Here is a 15,746-nt window from a genome sequence, read left to right as displayed (position 1 = left end):
ATATATATATATATATATATATATATATATATATATATTATTGATTAATTAATGAATGGGAGATAGGTTAACTAATCACCAAAGGCAAACCTACAAGGCCAAAAATGTAATTTGGTAAATTTGAGAGGACAGGATGGATTGGGTATATAAATGCAAAGGAAGTAGCAGTTATTATATAGCGTTGTCTTGTCTCTAGAGGAAGAGGGGGTTCAACATATCTTACGTAAAGGCAAAGTTGATAAACAAATTAACACAAAGATGATGATGAGCTACTTTTGCGGCTGGCACGCCCTTGCCATCTTGGTGCTAATTGCATCTCCGGCAGCAGGAGAGAACAACCACCCTTTGTTGGAGTTATTATCAAGTAGAGATGAAGTGGTGCAAATTGCTGGCTATGGAGAGGAGAAGCTATCGACAGTCCTCATTACAGGCTCAGTTAATTGTGAGGCACCACATCAGCCTCAACCTCAACCTCATGCATGGCCAGTACAAGGTATATATATATATATAATATATATATATATATATATATATATATCTGGCCATGGATTTCTAAACTTATATCTCTTTCTCCTTAACTCTAATCAATGATAAGTTTAGTATTGCAATATATATATATATATATATATATATATATATATATATAAATATATATATATATATATATATATATATATATGCCTTATAAATAATTATATAATAATAAGGTTGTAGCGTATAGAGTTTAATTAGAGGGCATATACGTATATCTATATATAGTTCCGTTTCTCCATATTAATTAACTTCATTAATTAGCAAGCTAATTGCTAATGTTGCATTATTGACTACATCAAACTAAGATATAAATACATACGTACATATACATATATAGTAGAAATTAAGTTGGCTGGGTTAAGATTATCGCAACCCCCCCCCCCCCCCCAAAGTGTTGCCTAAAAATTAAACTGAAGATTTACGGTAGTTTGTGTTCCATAGTTTGGTGGCAAGCAAAAGCTTGTTTGGTAAAATTTCTTCTTCTAAAAACAATATACGAGCTAGGTTTGATTCTAATTCACTAAACCGCATTGGACATTATTGATCAGCTGTCTGTGTTTGATTGTAACATAAATGAAAAAACAAATTAATTGATGCCAGAGATAAAATACAATGACAGTGATTCCCAACCTTTTCTGTCAAATGGTGGGGGAAGGAAAATTCTTTTTTACCTCACGTTATGTAATAGTAATGGCACGTCAAGGGAAAATAAGTAGTGATTTATCGGAACTAAAAAAATATAATTCAATTATATTGTGAAGTGTAATATTGATGTGCACGATAGAATTTGCATTGAACTTTCTAGTGGGTTTTTATTCAGTTATTTTTGTCAATGTTTTTTTTTATTAGTGATGTGGAGATCATAAACATGCAAGTTAACCAATCATATTTTCTTACTAATTAAAGATTAATTTGCAAAATGTAGAAGCTCATATCTTCAAAATCTTAAGTTAGCAAACATGAATTATCCGTGCGCCTTTGATCTTTGCAAAATATTCCAATCATTTTTCATTCCCTTAGCTTATTCCCTTTCTCACACCTTCTTTTCTTATATGAATCTCTCATAATAATAATAATAATTTACGTACAAACCAGCACTTGATCATTTCCAAAAAAAAAAATAAGTAAACAACAATGTTGAGTCCCCTAAAAGTTTTCTGTACACTACGAATGGTATTTCATGCGTCATATATGCGTGCGGTGGTTCACTAATCCCGTGCAGAATTATTTGCCTTCTCATCATCATATGTATATATAATATATTTTTAGTAGGGTATGCATTGAATATTATCGATCATTTTTCAAATGAATACACGAAATATCATTTGGCTGCAAATTAAAATTGGTTAATTTATATTATGATTTGATGCAGGAGCTTCTGTTGCTGTGAACTGCCAGAGCCATGGGAGGAAGTGGAAGGGGAAGTCAATGGTAGCAAGGGGTGTAACTGATGAATTTGGAGACTTTATGATCGACCTCCCTTCCCACCTTCATGCAATTCCTAACTTGGAAAGGTATGCACAGTGAAGATTCATCGGATTCCAAAGGCATCACTTTGCCGGGCAGCTCATGTGATGAAGAAACACAAGGGACTTACACTCTCTTCCTTTGGGAATGGCTTCCGCACCTACAATGCCGGAAACATAAGGATCCAACATATATAATTAAGACCATGCAGAGCACCATGCATGGCTCATTTGGATGGCGCTTATAGTCACAGTATTGGGTTGCATGGGTACACACATACTACTCATACATCACTGCATTTTGTATACATCACTTTGTAAAGCATATACGCGGCTCAAATTTGAGACTTGCGAGAGTTGTTACATTGTTGTGTGAAGATGAAGACCACTATTATTTGGTCACATGATATGAATATTTGTTCAAGAATTTATCTGAATTGTTCCTTAATATTTTTCAAACCAGTTATTTCCACTTGCAATATCCACCACGGAGACCTTGAGAATTTTTGTCTACTCTACCAAGAGTTAATTACCTTAATGTAGCTCAACTAACATTCATATTTGCAAGTTATCAGACTTAGCAGAGACCCGCACAGCTCAACCACAAAAATCTTGTATGCACCAACCCAAGAATTACAGTAATTATTGAGAAGTCATGGGCTTGTCCATAATTTTCTGGTGGGCTCCCGAGGCTATGAATTTATCCGATGGACCTAATTAAAAAATAAATACAAATTAAATGAGCCAATTGACTAAAAATTGTCAAATGGTTCAAGGAACCGCAGATGAATTTAACACATTATTATATTCAAGCTATAGTCTTGGTTATGAGCAGTAAAGACTGTAGCTCATTACGTGACCATCCATAATTGAGGATCAAATGTCTATAGTCTATACTACTTTATCTCTTGTCAAGCAAGATATATATTTTAATTATGTCTTCTAGTAATTTAGCCAAATCACGGTGATTGTTCCTTGCCATTAGGAATTGTACGTATTGCATTAGATCAAGGAAACCAGGAATAGGACATTTTCAAGAAACTCCTTGATCATTTCAGGTAACAACAATACAAGCCGCGCCTTACAAATATCTTAAAAGATTTGACTATTTTTTTTAATTGCTAATTTGAATAATGATAAGTATGCAACTCTGCACACGCAAGAAAAAAAAAATGTCACATCCCTTTCTATTTTAGTGGATGTTGAATTGAGTAATGGCCTATGTCTTTTAGGTTTAAGGCTTGAGAAACTGGGAACCATCTTAGCGAGGCCAAGGGACCCATTAATTTAATGTGATGGCCGAGGCCGATGAACCTTAATGCATTTCTGGAAGGAAGGTGTCAAAAGGCCATGAAGAATTCGTGGGCCCCTGGCCGTGGAAGGCAGCATAGCAGTCTCTGACGAATCTAGCTAAGGCACCATTGGCACCACCCTTGAAATTGGAGGCAAGACCAGTCAAAGAATGACATACTTTTTAAATAGGCATATTACCAATCCAAATCACCTCAATTCACCTGTTGTCAAATTCACATTGAACTACAAGAGTTTTTGGGTGAATGTGTTTTATAGCGTGAACAAGCAAACAATTAGGATTGTATCAAGATTCCATGCAGGGATGGACAGGTCAGAAAACACATTTCTGTACAAATTCCCTCATAAAATTCAATGGATGTGCATTCTAGTTTCGCTATTTTGTATACCTAAGGGTTGTCTATGAAGCATTTATCTTCAGAAGAAGAGCACAAATTTCCAGTGGTATATAAATTAAAATGTTTGCGCCTCGACAATAAAGAGAGAATAAAATAAAATCAGCAGTGGATATGAATCTAGAATGTGATGTGATGTTATGTTGGCATACTGAGTAGGAATTACTTTCAACAAGAACAAAAACCAGGAATCTAAAACTAACGTCTCAGAAGTCAGGACCGATTCGCACGTAAAACGGTATTGGCCAAAACTCAAAGAATGAAACTGTAAAGGAGCGACTAAGATTGGTTCAGACGTGCCGACAACTGGGATAGGTCGGCTACGTGTTCGATGTTTTGCCTCAAAGACTCAAATGCTTCTTCCACGTTGAAAGTTAAAAAATGCTTTCTCCTGGGCCCGTAGATAGTGAATCCAGCATGGCCCCTCTTTCAGTATGTGTACCTATCAATCTTGTCTTGGCTAATGAGTCAAAAGGGTATCGTGGTGTCAGTGAAAGACGGCATTGATGAATCAGTCGTTGATACCTTTATGCTTCCAAGTTCTTGTTTCTCTCTTTTTTGGAGCTGAACTATTCTATTCCTTATTTGGTGGGCATTCATCTAATAAGTATCTATTGTCAATTTCGAAAATGAGCTGAGCATACCAACTTAAAACATTTCCTCCTCCGGGAAAAAGTAAAGTGTGTGGTTTTAGCCTTATAATCATTCACATGATGCGTGTATGTATAATTTATTGTCATGTTTTGATTTGATATAAGAGGAGCAATTTAATTCCGTAAAGCTTAAGAATCCTTCAATACAATGTAAAAACAGAAAGATGGTTTTGATATATTTGTAAGAGTGATATATTTGTAAGAGTTAAATATGTTGGAGATCCTGAAATGTACCTAAATTTTATAATTGATCCGTAAAAGAAAAAAAAAATTACTTCTTATTCGATCTCTAAATATTCAAAAAAATTTGTGTGATATTTTTATTGTTAGTCTTGGTCTCCAAAACATAATGATGTGTATATAGAGAGAGTCACATCAGACGTCTAAACGCGTGAACTATACCGTTGTCCCCTCCATGCCTCCTCCTCTTTCCACCACCACCACTCCCAAGTCAACAAGCACTAGTCTGCCATTAGTTGCACATATTTAACTTTAATTTCTTTTTTTAATAAAATAGTTTATTAAATTAAATATAAAAATAAAAAATTCAAGTGACACAGCATGTCATTGATATCTATGATGTGACCACTCCGTACATCGCCGATCTATCTAACTAATGAACATGTCATCATGTTTTGCAATGAGATCAACTCTGCAATTCTATAAAATTTTTGAAGTTTCAAAGACCAAACCTAAAGCAAAAAAATTTTAAGAATCAGTTACAAAATTTGAATATATTTCATGTATCTTTAACATATTTAAGCTTTTAATATAAAATTTTAATCATTGTTAATTAATTATAAATCATTTTAAATATGACTTTTAAAGTAATTATTATAAAATTGAATAGTCTTATTATACATAATATTCTATTATACATAAAATATTTATAACATGAGTGTATTCTAATTAAATTTTAAAAAAACGAATATGAAACAGAAAAGTGACATAATATATAAAAATTATTTTATATTAATGTAAGATTTAATATATTTGTATCACCATGACTTTCTTAATTATAAATATATTTATTTATTTCTATTTGTAATGATGTAGTAATTATTTGCTTCTGGCTTTAAAACAAAAATGTTAGCTTATGACTTATTTACTTATGTAAGTTAATTTTCAAACTGAATTTGCTCAATGAAAAAGTTTAAAATAGTCATAATAATTATTCATTATTATTTCTTATTTGTTTAAGTCAGCAAAACTAATCAAGTAATTAATATTTTACATTTGTTTAAAAGATGTTACGATTGTTTTTTATTTGAAGGATATTCTAGAAATTTGACGACATTGAGGAGCGAACAGCAAAGGGTACGTACGTATGTATGTATCTGAATGGAAGAAAAGAGGCGGAGACGATACTGTTCTGTTGCTCACCCCCACAAATCCAAACTCAAGGGAGAATATTCTTATTAGTATTAATTCATTATTATTAGTTAGACGAACACAAGTGCTTGGCTTCTTATTCTTATTCTTTAAGTTGCAACTTTTTCCTTTCCTTCTTCTCTTGCTTGGAGTTGAGGATGGTATTGAAAAATAGCTAAGTTCCACATCGGTTATTGTAATTCTTTGAGTGCAACTTATATATCTGTTGTGCAACTTCATTCAATGTTAATTGGTTTTAAGATGAAAGCTAACATGGTATCAGAGTCATATTCTATCCTGTGGGTACCGTCAGCCCTCGCTTTGTAGTGACGAACCCTTACTTATATAACTGGGTAGACCACCCCTTAATGTGAACGTGACTCGTGAAGAAGAAGCAACTGTAGCTGATGAGAACGCCATGCCTCAGTCTCCTCCCACCACCCCTACGACTACCCATTCCCCCCTCTTATTCGCTCCTCAGGTATCTATCTCATTCAATGTTGCACACAGCACACTACCCCATCCCCAACTTCTTTTACTTTACTGTTTTTTGAATATCTTACTCTTTTCCTTCCCAACTTGATTGTGGATTTTCCACATTTGATCTTGTGTCGCCAGTAATTTAGATATGTTGTTTGGTCTATGGTACTAAGCTTGATTCTGAATTTTGTTCACTTGATTTATTGTTGGATTTTGTCCTTTTGCTACCTCTGTTTTCATCAACTGACAAGAATTCTCTTTCCCTTCTGTAGGTTCCCGTGGTTCCGCTACAAAGACCTGATGACATTCATGTTCCAAGTTGTTCCTGGATGGAGACAACTTCAGGGTATGAAGATATGTACACTCAAGTAGGAATCCCAACAATGATTACTTGGAGTTATGATGGAAAGGAAGTAGCTGTCGAGGGATCGTGGGATAATTGGAAAACAAGGTTTAGATACGTTAGCATTAATCTTCACTGACCGCTTTGGCTGTTTCTTAGATTCTTATATTCCTTCTTCATCAGAATGCCCCTGCAGAGATCAGGGAAGGACTTTGCCTTAATGAGGTACTTCCGTCTGGTGTTTACCAGTACAGATTTATTGTGGATGGACGCAAGAAGTACACTCCAGATTCGCCTTGGGCCCAAGATGATGCTGGGAATGCTTACAACATCTTGGACTTACAGGTATTTTTTTATATCTATAAACCTATTTTGCACACAAACAAAACTGATATATGATGATCATTATATTCATTTTAATATGATGAATTTTTTCGTCTTTGGGAAAAGAATTATGCTTATGTTAGGGATTATTAACTTAACATATGGCAAGACTTGTGCAAAAAAATGAATCCAGTGTGATTAAGTGCATGTTTGGTTTGCAGTTGGAAATGTTGTGATGCATGTTCCAATGCAAATTTAATGGGTAAAAACAAAATGAATGCAAAAGCAAGGGCCTAGATCTGTTGGCAAAATTACTTTTGCCTGAAAGGTAATTTTGCAACTGCAAACCAAACATGCTCTAAATTGTGAAGGGAAAGCCTTATTATTTTTCAGAAACTTGGCATTGAATGCACTTTTCTCTCCTTTTAGAGCACAAACAATTGTTCATTTTGACATTTTTTTGGAGTTGGTGCCCTTTTCTTGGTCTAACATAGTCCTAGGGTTGAGCTTTCTCCCTGGACCGCTGGACGTCTTTTATTTTCTGCCTTTTCACACTCTTTGATTGCATGTCCCTTATCTTCTTGGAAGAATTTTGTTTCAGATGCACATGATCCCAAACTCATTTCAGGGACATACTTTTTCAATAGGTCCCAAGATATACTAGTAGTATACTATCAATGCCTTGTCATAATTGTAGTCTCATGTGAATATTTTCCATTCATTTTGACTCGTGAAGGGAAGTCAACTGGGCTGATGAGATGATAATTCATGTTTTGTTATTTCTTTTGGAGGCTAACAGTGTGGGAAAGCCACCTTATTGCGGCCACTCCTAGCCCCCACCTTAATTGCGGTCTACTTCTAGCCTCTTCTTGGTACTTTTGCTTCACTTGGTAACTGGGTAACTGTGGAAGTCTTCTTTAATTATCGGATAGCTACCTTTAATGTGCATGAATCGGTTTTTGTAATAGTTGTAGAATAGTTTTCCATATTGTTATTTGACTTGTTTCATTTTTTATATAGTTACTTATTTTTCAAATAATCTCATGACACTGAAGTAACACGTAAATGGTAGCCAATAATTAATCTTGTAGAATATTCTCTATGATTAAAATTAAGTGTCTGGATTATTTTACTGCTGAAAGCCATTGATGTCTACATTGAGAGTAACAATTCTATCTAATATATGTGTAGTCCTGAAGACATTGGAAGCATCTCTAGTTTTGAGCCTCCTCAATCACCAGACTCAAGTTATGATAACTTACATCTTAGTTCTGAAGATTATGCTAAGGAGCCACCATTAGTTCCTCCACTCTTGCAAATGACACTGCTAAATGTGCCTGCAACAAATATGGAAATCCAACCTCCTATGTCAAGACCTCGACATGGAGTGCTGAATCATCTTTACACCCAGAAAGGAAAGAGCAGTCCTTCAGTGGCTGGCCTTGGTACAACTCATCGGTTTCTAGCCAAATATGTCACTGTGGTACTGTACAAGTCGTTGCAAAGTAAACCATAAACATAAATGACTTGGAGCATAGCTTTAACGCCTTCTATTTGTTTATAGAGCTTCACGTAGTATAGTTATAGGAGAGAAATGAGAAGCTACATAAGGATCACTACACGAAAGTCAAGATTGTATTATATATAATGCATTGCTTGATGGACAATCATCAGACAATTTAGTTCCAATTCTTACATAGTTGGTGATGCTTCTCTCTAGGAATTTTGGTTGGGTGATTCAAAGGATAAAAATAATTTATAACAGGTTTTTATCACATATAGTTGGAAGCGCAATTTGTTTGATAGGATAACCACCACATATGCATTTTCTGTTTTAGCATTTTTTTTTCCGTTCCCTTTTTTATTTTCTAATTTTCTGCGTACCCTGATGGTTGGGTTTGGTGGTCTATTCCGTGTCTAAGCATGTTCTAGGAATATTTGTGATTCGTTTCCTTCTTTTTTGGTCAAATGATTTGTTTCCATTGAATTGACCTCCGGTAGCAAAATAGAGTTTTCTTTTTCTTTTTTGTCTTGCTGGGAGAAAGAGTTTTTTTTTTAATTATTATTTTAAATATATTGGCCTCGTAGTTTAACACGTGCATTCATGTTCGCCAATATTGTCATATAAAAGCTTAAATATGAATATAACATGATGCTCGCTGCTTACTTTTCAATCTGATAATTACTGGGAAGGTGTTTCGGAATTTGTTTGTTGATGCTTTTCGTAATTTTTAAAATTTGAATGAAACCCGTGGAAACTTCAAATGTAATTTCTAGATATGGATCCTTTCCTTTCCTAGAGAGATGGATGCACAAATTTTCTACTATCTAAAAATCCAGTGAAACTCGTTTCTTTTGTCTCTCTCTAATAAATCTGTTCAATTGTTAAGAAACCACATCCATAGTGTCCACCTTTGCTTACCTTATGCAGTGTTGGATGCAGTTATTCCAATGCTCAGGCATTTCGGTTTCAACTTTTTTATTTGGGAATTGGGATAATATTGAGGACTGGCAAAGTGGAATATTAATGATCAACAAGATCTTGAATGTAGAATTAGTTTAGGCCTTTAAGTTTTTCCTTTGATGGAGTGCTAAGGAGTTTTCGTGTGAAACCTGGTCAAGGTTGATTTTGTGGTGGGGTTGCGGGATGGGAGAAATGAAGAAAACAAGGCTAGCAAGTATGCGTTCTTAATCAATGGAGTGAGTTACAACCCCGGCACGCCATCTTATTTTAGATTTACAAGCATCTTATTATCTTTGGAATTGGATTCCACGTCGCTGCTAAGCATGGCTCTCTTTCTTCAAAGGCCATAAAACTGCAATTACGTGTCTAGAACAGTTTCTAAAGTGCAGGTGAATTTTTTCAAGTCCTAAAAATGTATCACAAGTCATACTTTGTTCCATTACTAACGAACCGCATATTTGTTATGAGGCATATATGACACAGGTTAAAAAAACGAAAACCCTCCACAATGACAAGCAAGCATTTAGTCATTTACAGAATTGCTGAACAATTGGTTATTCCTTTCACCCTATAGCTATACTCTCAGCCTAACTTGGTCCCCCCAAAACATACAAAAAAGAAAGAAAAAGCTAAACCCATTATCATTATGGTTCTTGTCTATTTGAATACTGGACAGCCCTCAACCTCAATTCCTGGTGCAGTTGGGCAAGTGGCCAATGGGCAATGGTCCAATTCACTTCCCCACCATTTGAGATTATGGCCAGCATTTTGCAGGGCAAAGAATATTAAAACACCCATAAAAGCTGTGCCTGCATCCAGTGCTGCTGATAGTACATAATTGTACTTCTGCCACCAGCGTTTGTTGTAGCGGAACACAAAGTAATTGAAGATCATTCCAGTCACTAGCCAGCTTGCAATATTGGCTGGAGTTGCTGGTGGCATTCCAGCAAAGCCGTAGGTTATAACTGGTATGTTGATCAGTGGTATCCATTTCTTCTCAGGGAAGATTTTGCTCAACACCCAAATGGGAACTGGCAGCACTGCTCCAATCAGGAATAACCACACAAGGTTCCTGTACAGCCCACCAGGTCCAAATAGCCTCTTTGGTCCAATCAGACCCCATATAACTGATGCATCAAAGGTCACTCTGTACTTAGGGCATGTCCAAGGACTGTCATGGTGAAGTTTATCATCCATGCAGATATCCTTAATGCTATCCAACATCCACCAAGCCACTGCCAGGTTCACTACACCAGCAACTAGAGTTCCCACCAGCTGTTTCGAAATTACAAAACAAAATCAAATAAGTAATGAGAAAATTAAAAAAAAAAAAGACTTGGATTAGGAGAATTGAAGCTGAAATACCTGAGCGGTGTACATGCACCGTGGAGGAATTTTCATGTAGTGGCCTAGCTTGAGATCTGACAAGAAAGAGAGAGCATGGACGGTGCTGATTCTCCCATAAATCTTGAAGAGCAAGTTTGCAATTGGTTTTCCAGGAAGGACATACCCAATCATGAACTGTGCTATAATGTCATATCCAGGTTGCTGCAAGGTGACCACAAAAAAAAAAAAAAGTGTTAAAATGTTAAACCTCTATTGCTTCCCACTTTGCATCAAAATAATAGTGGAGGGGACAGGAATATTGGAGATAGTACCTGGTTGGTAGTTGCTTGAATGACACCAATAGGGAGGGTTACAATAAAAGCCAAACCAAAAGCAAAGAGCATACCCCACCATGGCAGTTGCACATCCATTTTCCACACAAAAGCCATTAGCAGGGATAGCGCCATGCTCCCAAACAATATACTGAGGAACCACCATTCAGGTACTTGCTTATAAGCTTTCATCAGTCTACCATGGATATCCAATTTCGCGTTACTCATTGCCGATCTACTCTGTCTCCAAATGTCTCTGTGGGAAAAGGAAATTATATCAGTGCCAACCGAAAAAAATCCCATTGTACTAGAGCAATTAATTTATAGGAAACTCTATTCTATTTGACTGATTTAACTTCATGCACTTCATGTCTGCTGGTTATAAATATGATCATATATATATCCAAAGTGATTTCATGCAAGCATATAAGAGATAAATTTATGTTAAAAGCTTTGATAGTAACTTTACCTTCCATAAAACAGTGCTACATGAGTGAGGGTTGCCGTAAATCTTGCAAAACCTGATCCAATAGATAATGCAAACAGAGGGCTGAGGTATAACTTGCTGTATTTGTTGTATGCATCAACATTAAGGTCATACTCTGGGGTTAAGATCTTGGTGGTGTCATATTTATGTCCACTGGCCGTGAACAACTGGTTAGAGAATATAGGAAACTTGTGGGCATCAAAAGTGTTGAACTTCCAGTAACACACAGGTACAATGATGTAGATGAACATGATAAATCCAATTCCCACATTAACAATGGAAGACCATGGTGAAACAAGGGGACTGCCATGATAAGCTGAAATCCCTGCCCAATCAAGTGTGAAGGCACCAATCCCGAGTCCATGATAACCTGATCCAATTTGCTGTGCAGTGATGTTATGTGGCCATGCCCAGCAGATCCATGAGAAGAATGTTAAGACCATGAAGAGATAGCCGGGGAGTGCATAATACAAGAAGCTTGCACCCATGGCAATAAGGAAAAACTGCATCCTCGTTAAACCTTTTGATTTCGGCTCCTTTTCATGGAGTGCCCTGTAGCATAAGGTTACTGATGTAATCAAAACAACATTAGAGGGTATAATAATAAACGAGCAAATAAATTAATTGGTTACTGCTGTTGAGTAAGCTCTTTTGGAGAAGATACTGATTATTTGCCTATATGTCAATTCTACAGTATCCAATGAAACATTGATACCATATATTAATATTAATGTTAATATACTATCTTCCGCTTGACCTTTTCACTTTCAAGTTATGCTCTCTTGCAAAGAGAATATTGCAACAATCGGACAAGACCACTCATTATATGATCCTTTCAAAGGTAAAGTGGCATGGTTGCACCATATTTACTTACAACTGTCAATTTGGGTATATTGCTTGGTTGTGCGCCCTGATGTTACCAATTACTAGTCAACGACAAACTTGATTCGCTTTATTTTTGTTGATTTAACTCGGTATAAATTCTTTTGCAGTAAATGCAACACCATAGAAGTAAAATTCCGCATCTTTTATGCCTTCATTTGGTTGAAGTCAGACAATATATATGTATATGCGCAGTAATAGTTCATTGGAAAGTTCCAATTGTTTAATTACCACTAGGTCTAACCAGACAGACAGAAAGAAATAACACTGTATAATTATGCAGAGATACTAAACTTAAATATAAGAATAAAGCATTTTTACACTGACATTTAATTATAAATTCTTAAATAGGATAAATTTGTTAATTTATACAATAATTATTTTAAAAGTCATATTTATTATTTTTCTGTTTGGTTGATTATGTAATTTTTTTATGAAGATAATAATACATAAAATTAAACTCTAAAAGATTACTTTGATTGTTTTCATATCATTTCCTCTTGCTGTTCACTATTGTAAAGTTTTTCCTTTATTAATCGTTTTTCTTGGTTATATGAATTGATGAAAGTTTATTGAAAAAATGTCAATAATTATCAAAGATAATGTAAATAATTTTACACTCTGTTTAATCACACGTAACTGTTTGTATGACGTATGATAATTGAATGAATGATTGTGTAAAGTTATTTTACAATACATCACCATTTTTTCTTACATAATTCAATTTCAAATTAATAAAGCGTAATATTGAAGCAAAAGAGCGAGAATGAACCTAAAGAGCGACACTTGAGCAAGGTTTGCTGGCCACCACATTTCAACGGGATCAACCAGATACCTCCTCAGAATCCCAGCCCATCCATACCCCAGCATCTGCGACTCAATAATTTTGAATGATAAGTTTTAATTTCACGCGCAACTAGTAAGCAGATATTATATGGCAAATTCAACTAATCTTCCACACTTTTTTGTCTTTTAGAAAGAAAAGAATCCATCAAATTAAATATATGTGTAGATAATAACAAACAATAAAACAAAAATCCAGACGAAACGGATTTGAATATTAGAAAAAGAGAGCATAGCATGAGAGAACCTTCAATCTTCACAGATCTCAAAGCTAGGCTTCATTTTGATTTTATATATATATATATATATATATACATGCAGAATTGTTTATTTCCTAGCAACCCCATCTCCCAAAAATCTTTGTCCGAGCACAAATTAACTGTTTGGCAGGCGCTTTTCCTCAAGAGAAAAAAAAAACCATCTTTTAAAAAGTTCCGTTAAGAAATAAATAAAAAATATTACCAACCAAACACTTTCTAAAAGCCTCACCTCGTATATTTTTTTAAGTCATAATTACAAGAAAAAAAAAGTGAAAAAAATATTGCAAGAACCAAAAGGCAACAAAGATGTAAAATTTGAAGCAGAGGAAAGGAAACCTGCGTAGTTAAGACGATGAAGAGGGCACAGAGAAAGCTCAAACTCTGTTTGTAGTAAGCCTTCATGACAGTAATGGCACCAATGGAGTAAGCATCGCCTCCTCCAAAGGAGACACCACAGTTAGCGAAGATGGTGATGATGACATGCTCCTTCATGTTGAAGGGTCCAGGGTTGAAGGTGAAGCGCCACCCGAGAAAGCCGTACTCTTTGGTGGGAAGAGTGGCGGCCATGAACCTTCCTATGGGAAGAACCGCGATTTGCATGAGAATGGCAGAGATGGTGAGTGGCTGAGTCCTGAAGGTGAAGAAAGTGTTGAGGAAAATCAGGAGTACGCATGAGGCTATTCCCAGAAACCATGCTCGGAAAGTCATCACCGGAAGTGATGGGTCGTCGGTCTCAGGCACCACCAGAGCCACCTCCTCCACTGGACACCGCTCCGGCGGAGATTCTCCGTTCGCCGCCTTCTCGGCGTCTGTGCTGCTGCTCTTTGCCGCCGCCGCCATTGGGTGTGGAAAGAGATAAATGAGCTCAGAGAAAGAAAACAGAGTGTTCTGTTTCTCTGAGAGTGAGAGTTGCTCTGTTTTTGTTTGTCTCTCCTGCTTCGTCGCTAACACATGGACAAAATGTCCCTCCGCGGTGCTTATAAAGGAATGTAGGATTTTCTGTGAGATCCCCAAAATGTCCCCTATAGAGAGGCTTTTTATCTACATTTTAATTCAAAAATTCAGTAACCTACATTGATCTCTAAGAAAAAATAAATAATTCTTTAAATTAAAAAAATGTGTGTGACGTAAATAATAATGTTAATATATGTTTTGGATCGAATTGAACTTAAATGATAACTAAAACTATTAGAGACTTATTTTAAAAAATTGAGATTTTAAACTTTTTAATTCCAAAAGGTTAATATAACAGTACATTATACTTTCAAGGGCAAAATAGTAGTTTGCCCTAAAAATATTAAGTTAATAAAATGGTAACACTGTTTATACTTTATACTGTTGAATATATTTAATATTTCTCGAATTGAACTTTTTTACCAGAATTTCTAGAAATGCAGTTTTTATATTTGCGTTTCCCAATTCTGCTTGACCCCTGCAACGCTGCAGATTTCCTTGGCAGGCAAACGATGACTATTTTATCCTCTTATCTTAAAAATAAAGATTAAAACTAGCCCACGAGACTAGGAGTTGTTATTTATTTGTTTTAGTTAAATGTAAAAAATCTATCATAAATTAAATATTTGTGAGTTTAATTATCGTATTACATAAAAAAATTATATTATCAATTAATATGAAATTATTCTTAAGATAATTTTGAAGATACAATAAATATTAATAAACTTAACATAAAAGTACAAATTTTTTAAACAATAATCGTGAATAACGTACGAATTTGGTCAATAAAAGAGTATATTTATTTAATCGTTGTAAAAATATTTTCAAAATTAAAAAGTGCTTTAAAATAAGGAATTTTTGTAATTAAATTGCTGATATTTTTCATAAATAAAAATTATGTTCATGGTTAAACAAAATCTAAGGAATAATTAAAATGTCTTATTGAATACTTAAAAATGTTAACAAGCGGCAAATCAAATTAGTACATGTCTAATTTTAATTTTATGTAAAATCTCAAGTTTAAATTATACGTATGAAAAAAAACTCATGAGATGATTTTTTTTTTAACAAAGTCAGGAGATAACTGATTTCACCATATTGTATATATGCTCAACTCAAATAAAAACATCATAAAAAAATACTTTACATTAATTGCAGAAATAGTGCATATTAATTTTAGAGCATTTATTATTTTTTTTTTTAAGGAATGCATTTATTAATTGTACAAGTAGTGGATATTAATTTTAATAATAGATCTAATATTTTTTTCTAGTTAATTAGAGGGGCTAAATAAATGCATTGATGTAGTAAAGATTTCAAC

The 15,746-nt window shown here is 34.8% G+C and overlaps 2 protein-coding genes and 1 pseudogene across 2 annotated transcripts; 2 read left to right on the top strand and 1 right to left on the bottom strand.

The window, feature by feature from the left end:
• The first annotated feature begins 213 nt into the window (after positions 1-213).
• Positions 214-2,450, top strand: LOC100797139 (uncharacterized; annotated as a pseudogene).
• Positions 2,451-5,708: 3,258 nt separating this feature from the next.
• On the top strand, positions 5,709-8,652 carry LOC100804752 (SNF1-related protein kinase regulatory subunit beta-2). Its single transcript, XM_041017477.1, has 4 exons — positions 5,709-6,211; positions 6,483-6,661; positions 6,737-6,898; positions 8,069-8,652. The coding sequence occupies exons 1-4, from the start codon at positions 6,149-6,151 to the stop codon at positions 8,391-8,393; spliced, it is 729 nt and encodes a 242-aa protein (XP_040873411.1). The 5' UTR covers positions 5,709-6,148; the 3' UTR covers positions 8,394-8,652.
• Positions 8,653-9,850: 1,198 nt separating this feature from the next.
• On the bottom strand, positions 9,851-14,478 carry LOC100796613 (oligopeptide transporter 3). The gene is made up of 6 exons (XM_003529628.5): positions 13,808-14,478; positions 13,141-13,238; positions 11,469-12,038; positions 11,000-11,255; positions 10,707-10,889; positions 9,851-10,616 (listed from the first exon to the last, which is right to left on the bottom strand). Exons 1-6 carry the CDS (start codon positions 14,309-14,311, stop codon positions 9,999-10,001), a joined length of 2,229 nt encoding a protein of 742 aa, XP_003529676.1. The 5' UTR covers positions 14,312-14,478; the 3' UTR covers positions 9,851-9,998.
• Positions 14,479-15,746: the final 1,268 nt, after the last annotated feature.

Source organism: Glycine max, chromosome 7, assembly GCF_000004515.6.
Source record: "Glycine max cultivar Williams 82 chromosome 7, Glycine_max_v4.0, whole genome shotgun sequence".
Taxonomy (NCBI): Eukaryota; Viridiplantae; Streptophyta; class Magnoliopsida; order Fabales; family Fabaceae; genus Glycine; species Glycine max.
The sequence above is the reverse complement of the archived record's forward strand: the minus strand, read 5'-3'. Positions and strand labels throughout refer to the sequence as shown.

Bases quoted from the DNA above. Each gene is read 5' to 3' on its own strand.
- LOC100804752 (XM_041017477.1), top strand. From the start codon at position 6,149: ATGCCTCAGTCTCCTCCCACCACCCCTACGACTACCCATTCCCCCCTC. The intron at 6,212-6,482 runs GTATCTATCTCA...TCCCTTCTGTAG, and splicing joins CCCTCTTATTCGCTCCTCAG to GTTCCCGTGGTTCCGCTACA. The intron at 6,662-6,736 runs GTTTAGATACGT...CTTCTTCATCAG, and splicing joins TGGGATAATTGGAAAACAAG to AATGCCCCTGCAGAGATCAG.
- LOC100796613 (XM_003529628.5), bottom strand. From the start codon at position 14,311: ATGGCGGCGGCGGCAAAGAGCAGCAGCACAGACGCCGAGAAGGCGGCG. The intron at 10,890-10,999 runs GTACTATCTCCA...GTCACCTTGCAG, and splicing joins TTCAAGCAACTACCAACCAG to CAACCTGGATATGACATTAT. The intron at 10,617-10,706 runs GTATTTCAGCTT...ATTTCGAAACAG, and splicing joins GGTGCATGTACACCGCTCAG to CTGGTGGGAACTCTAGTTGC.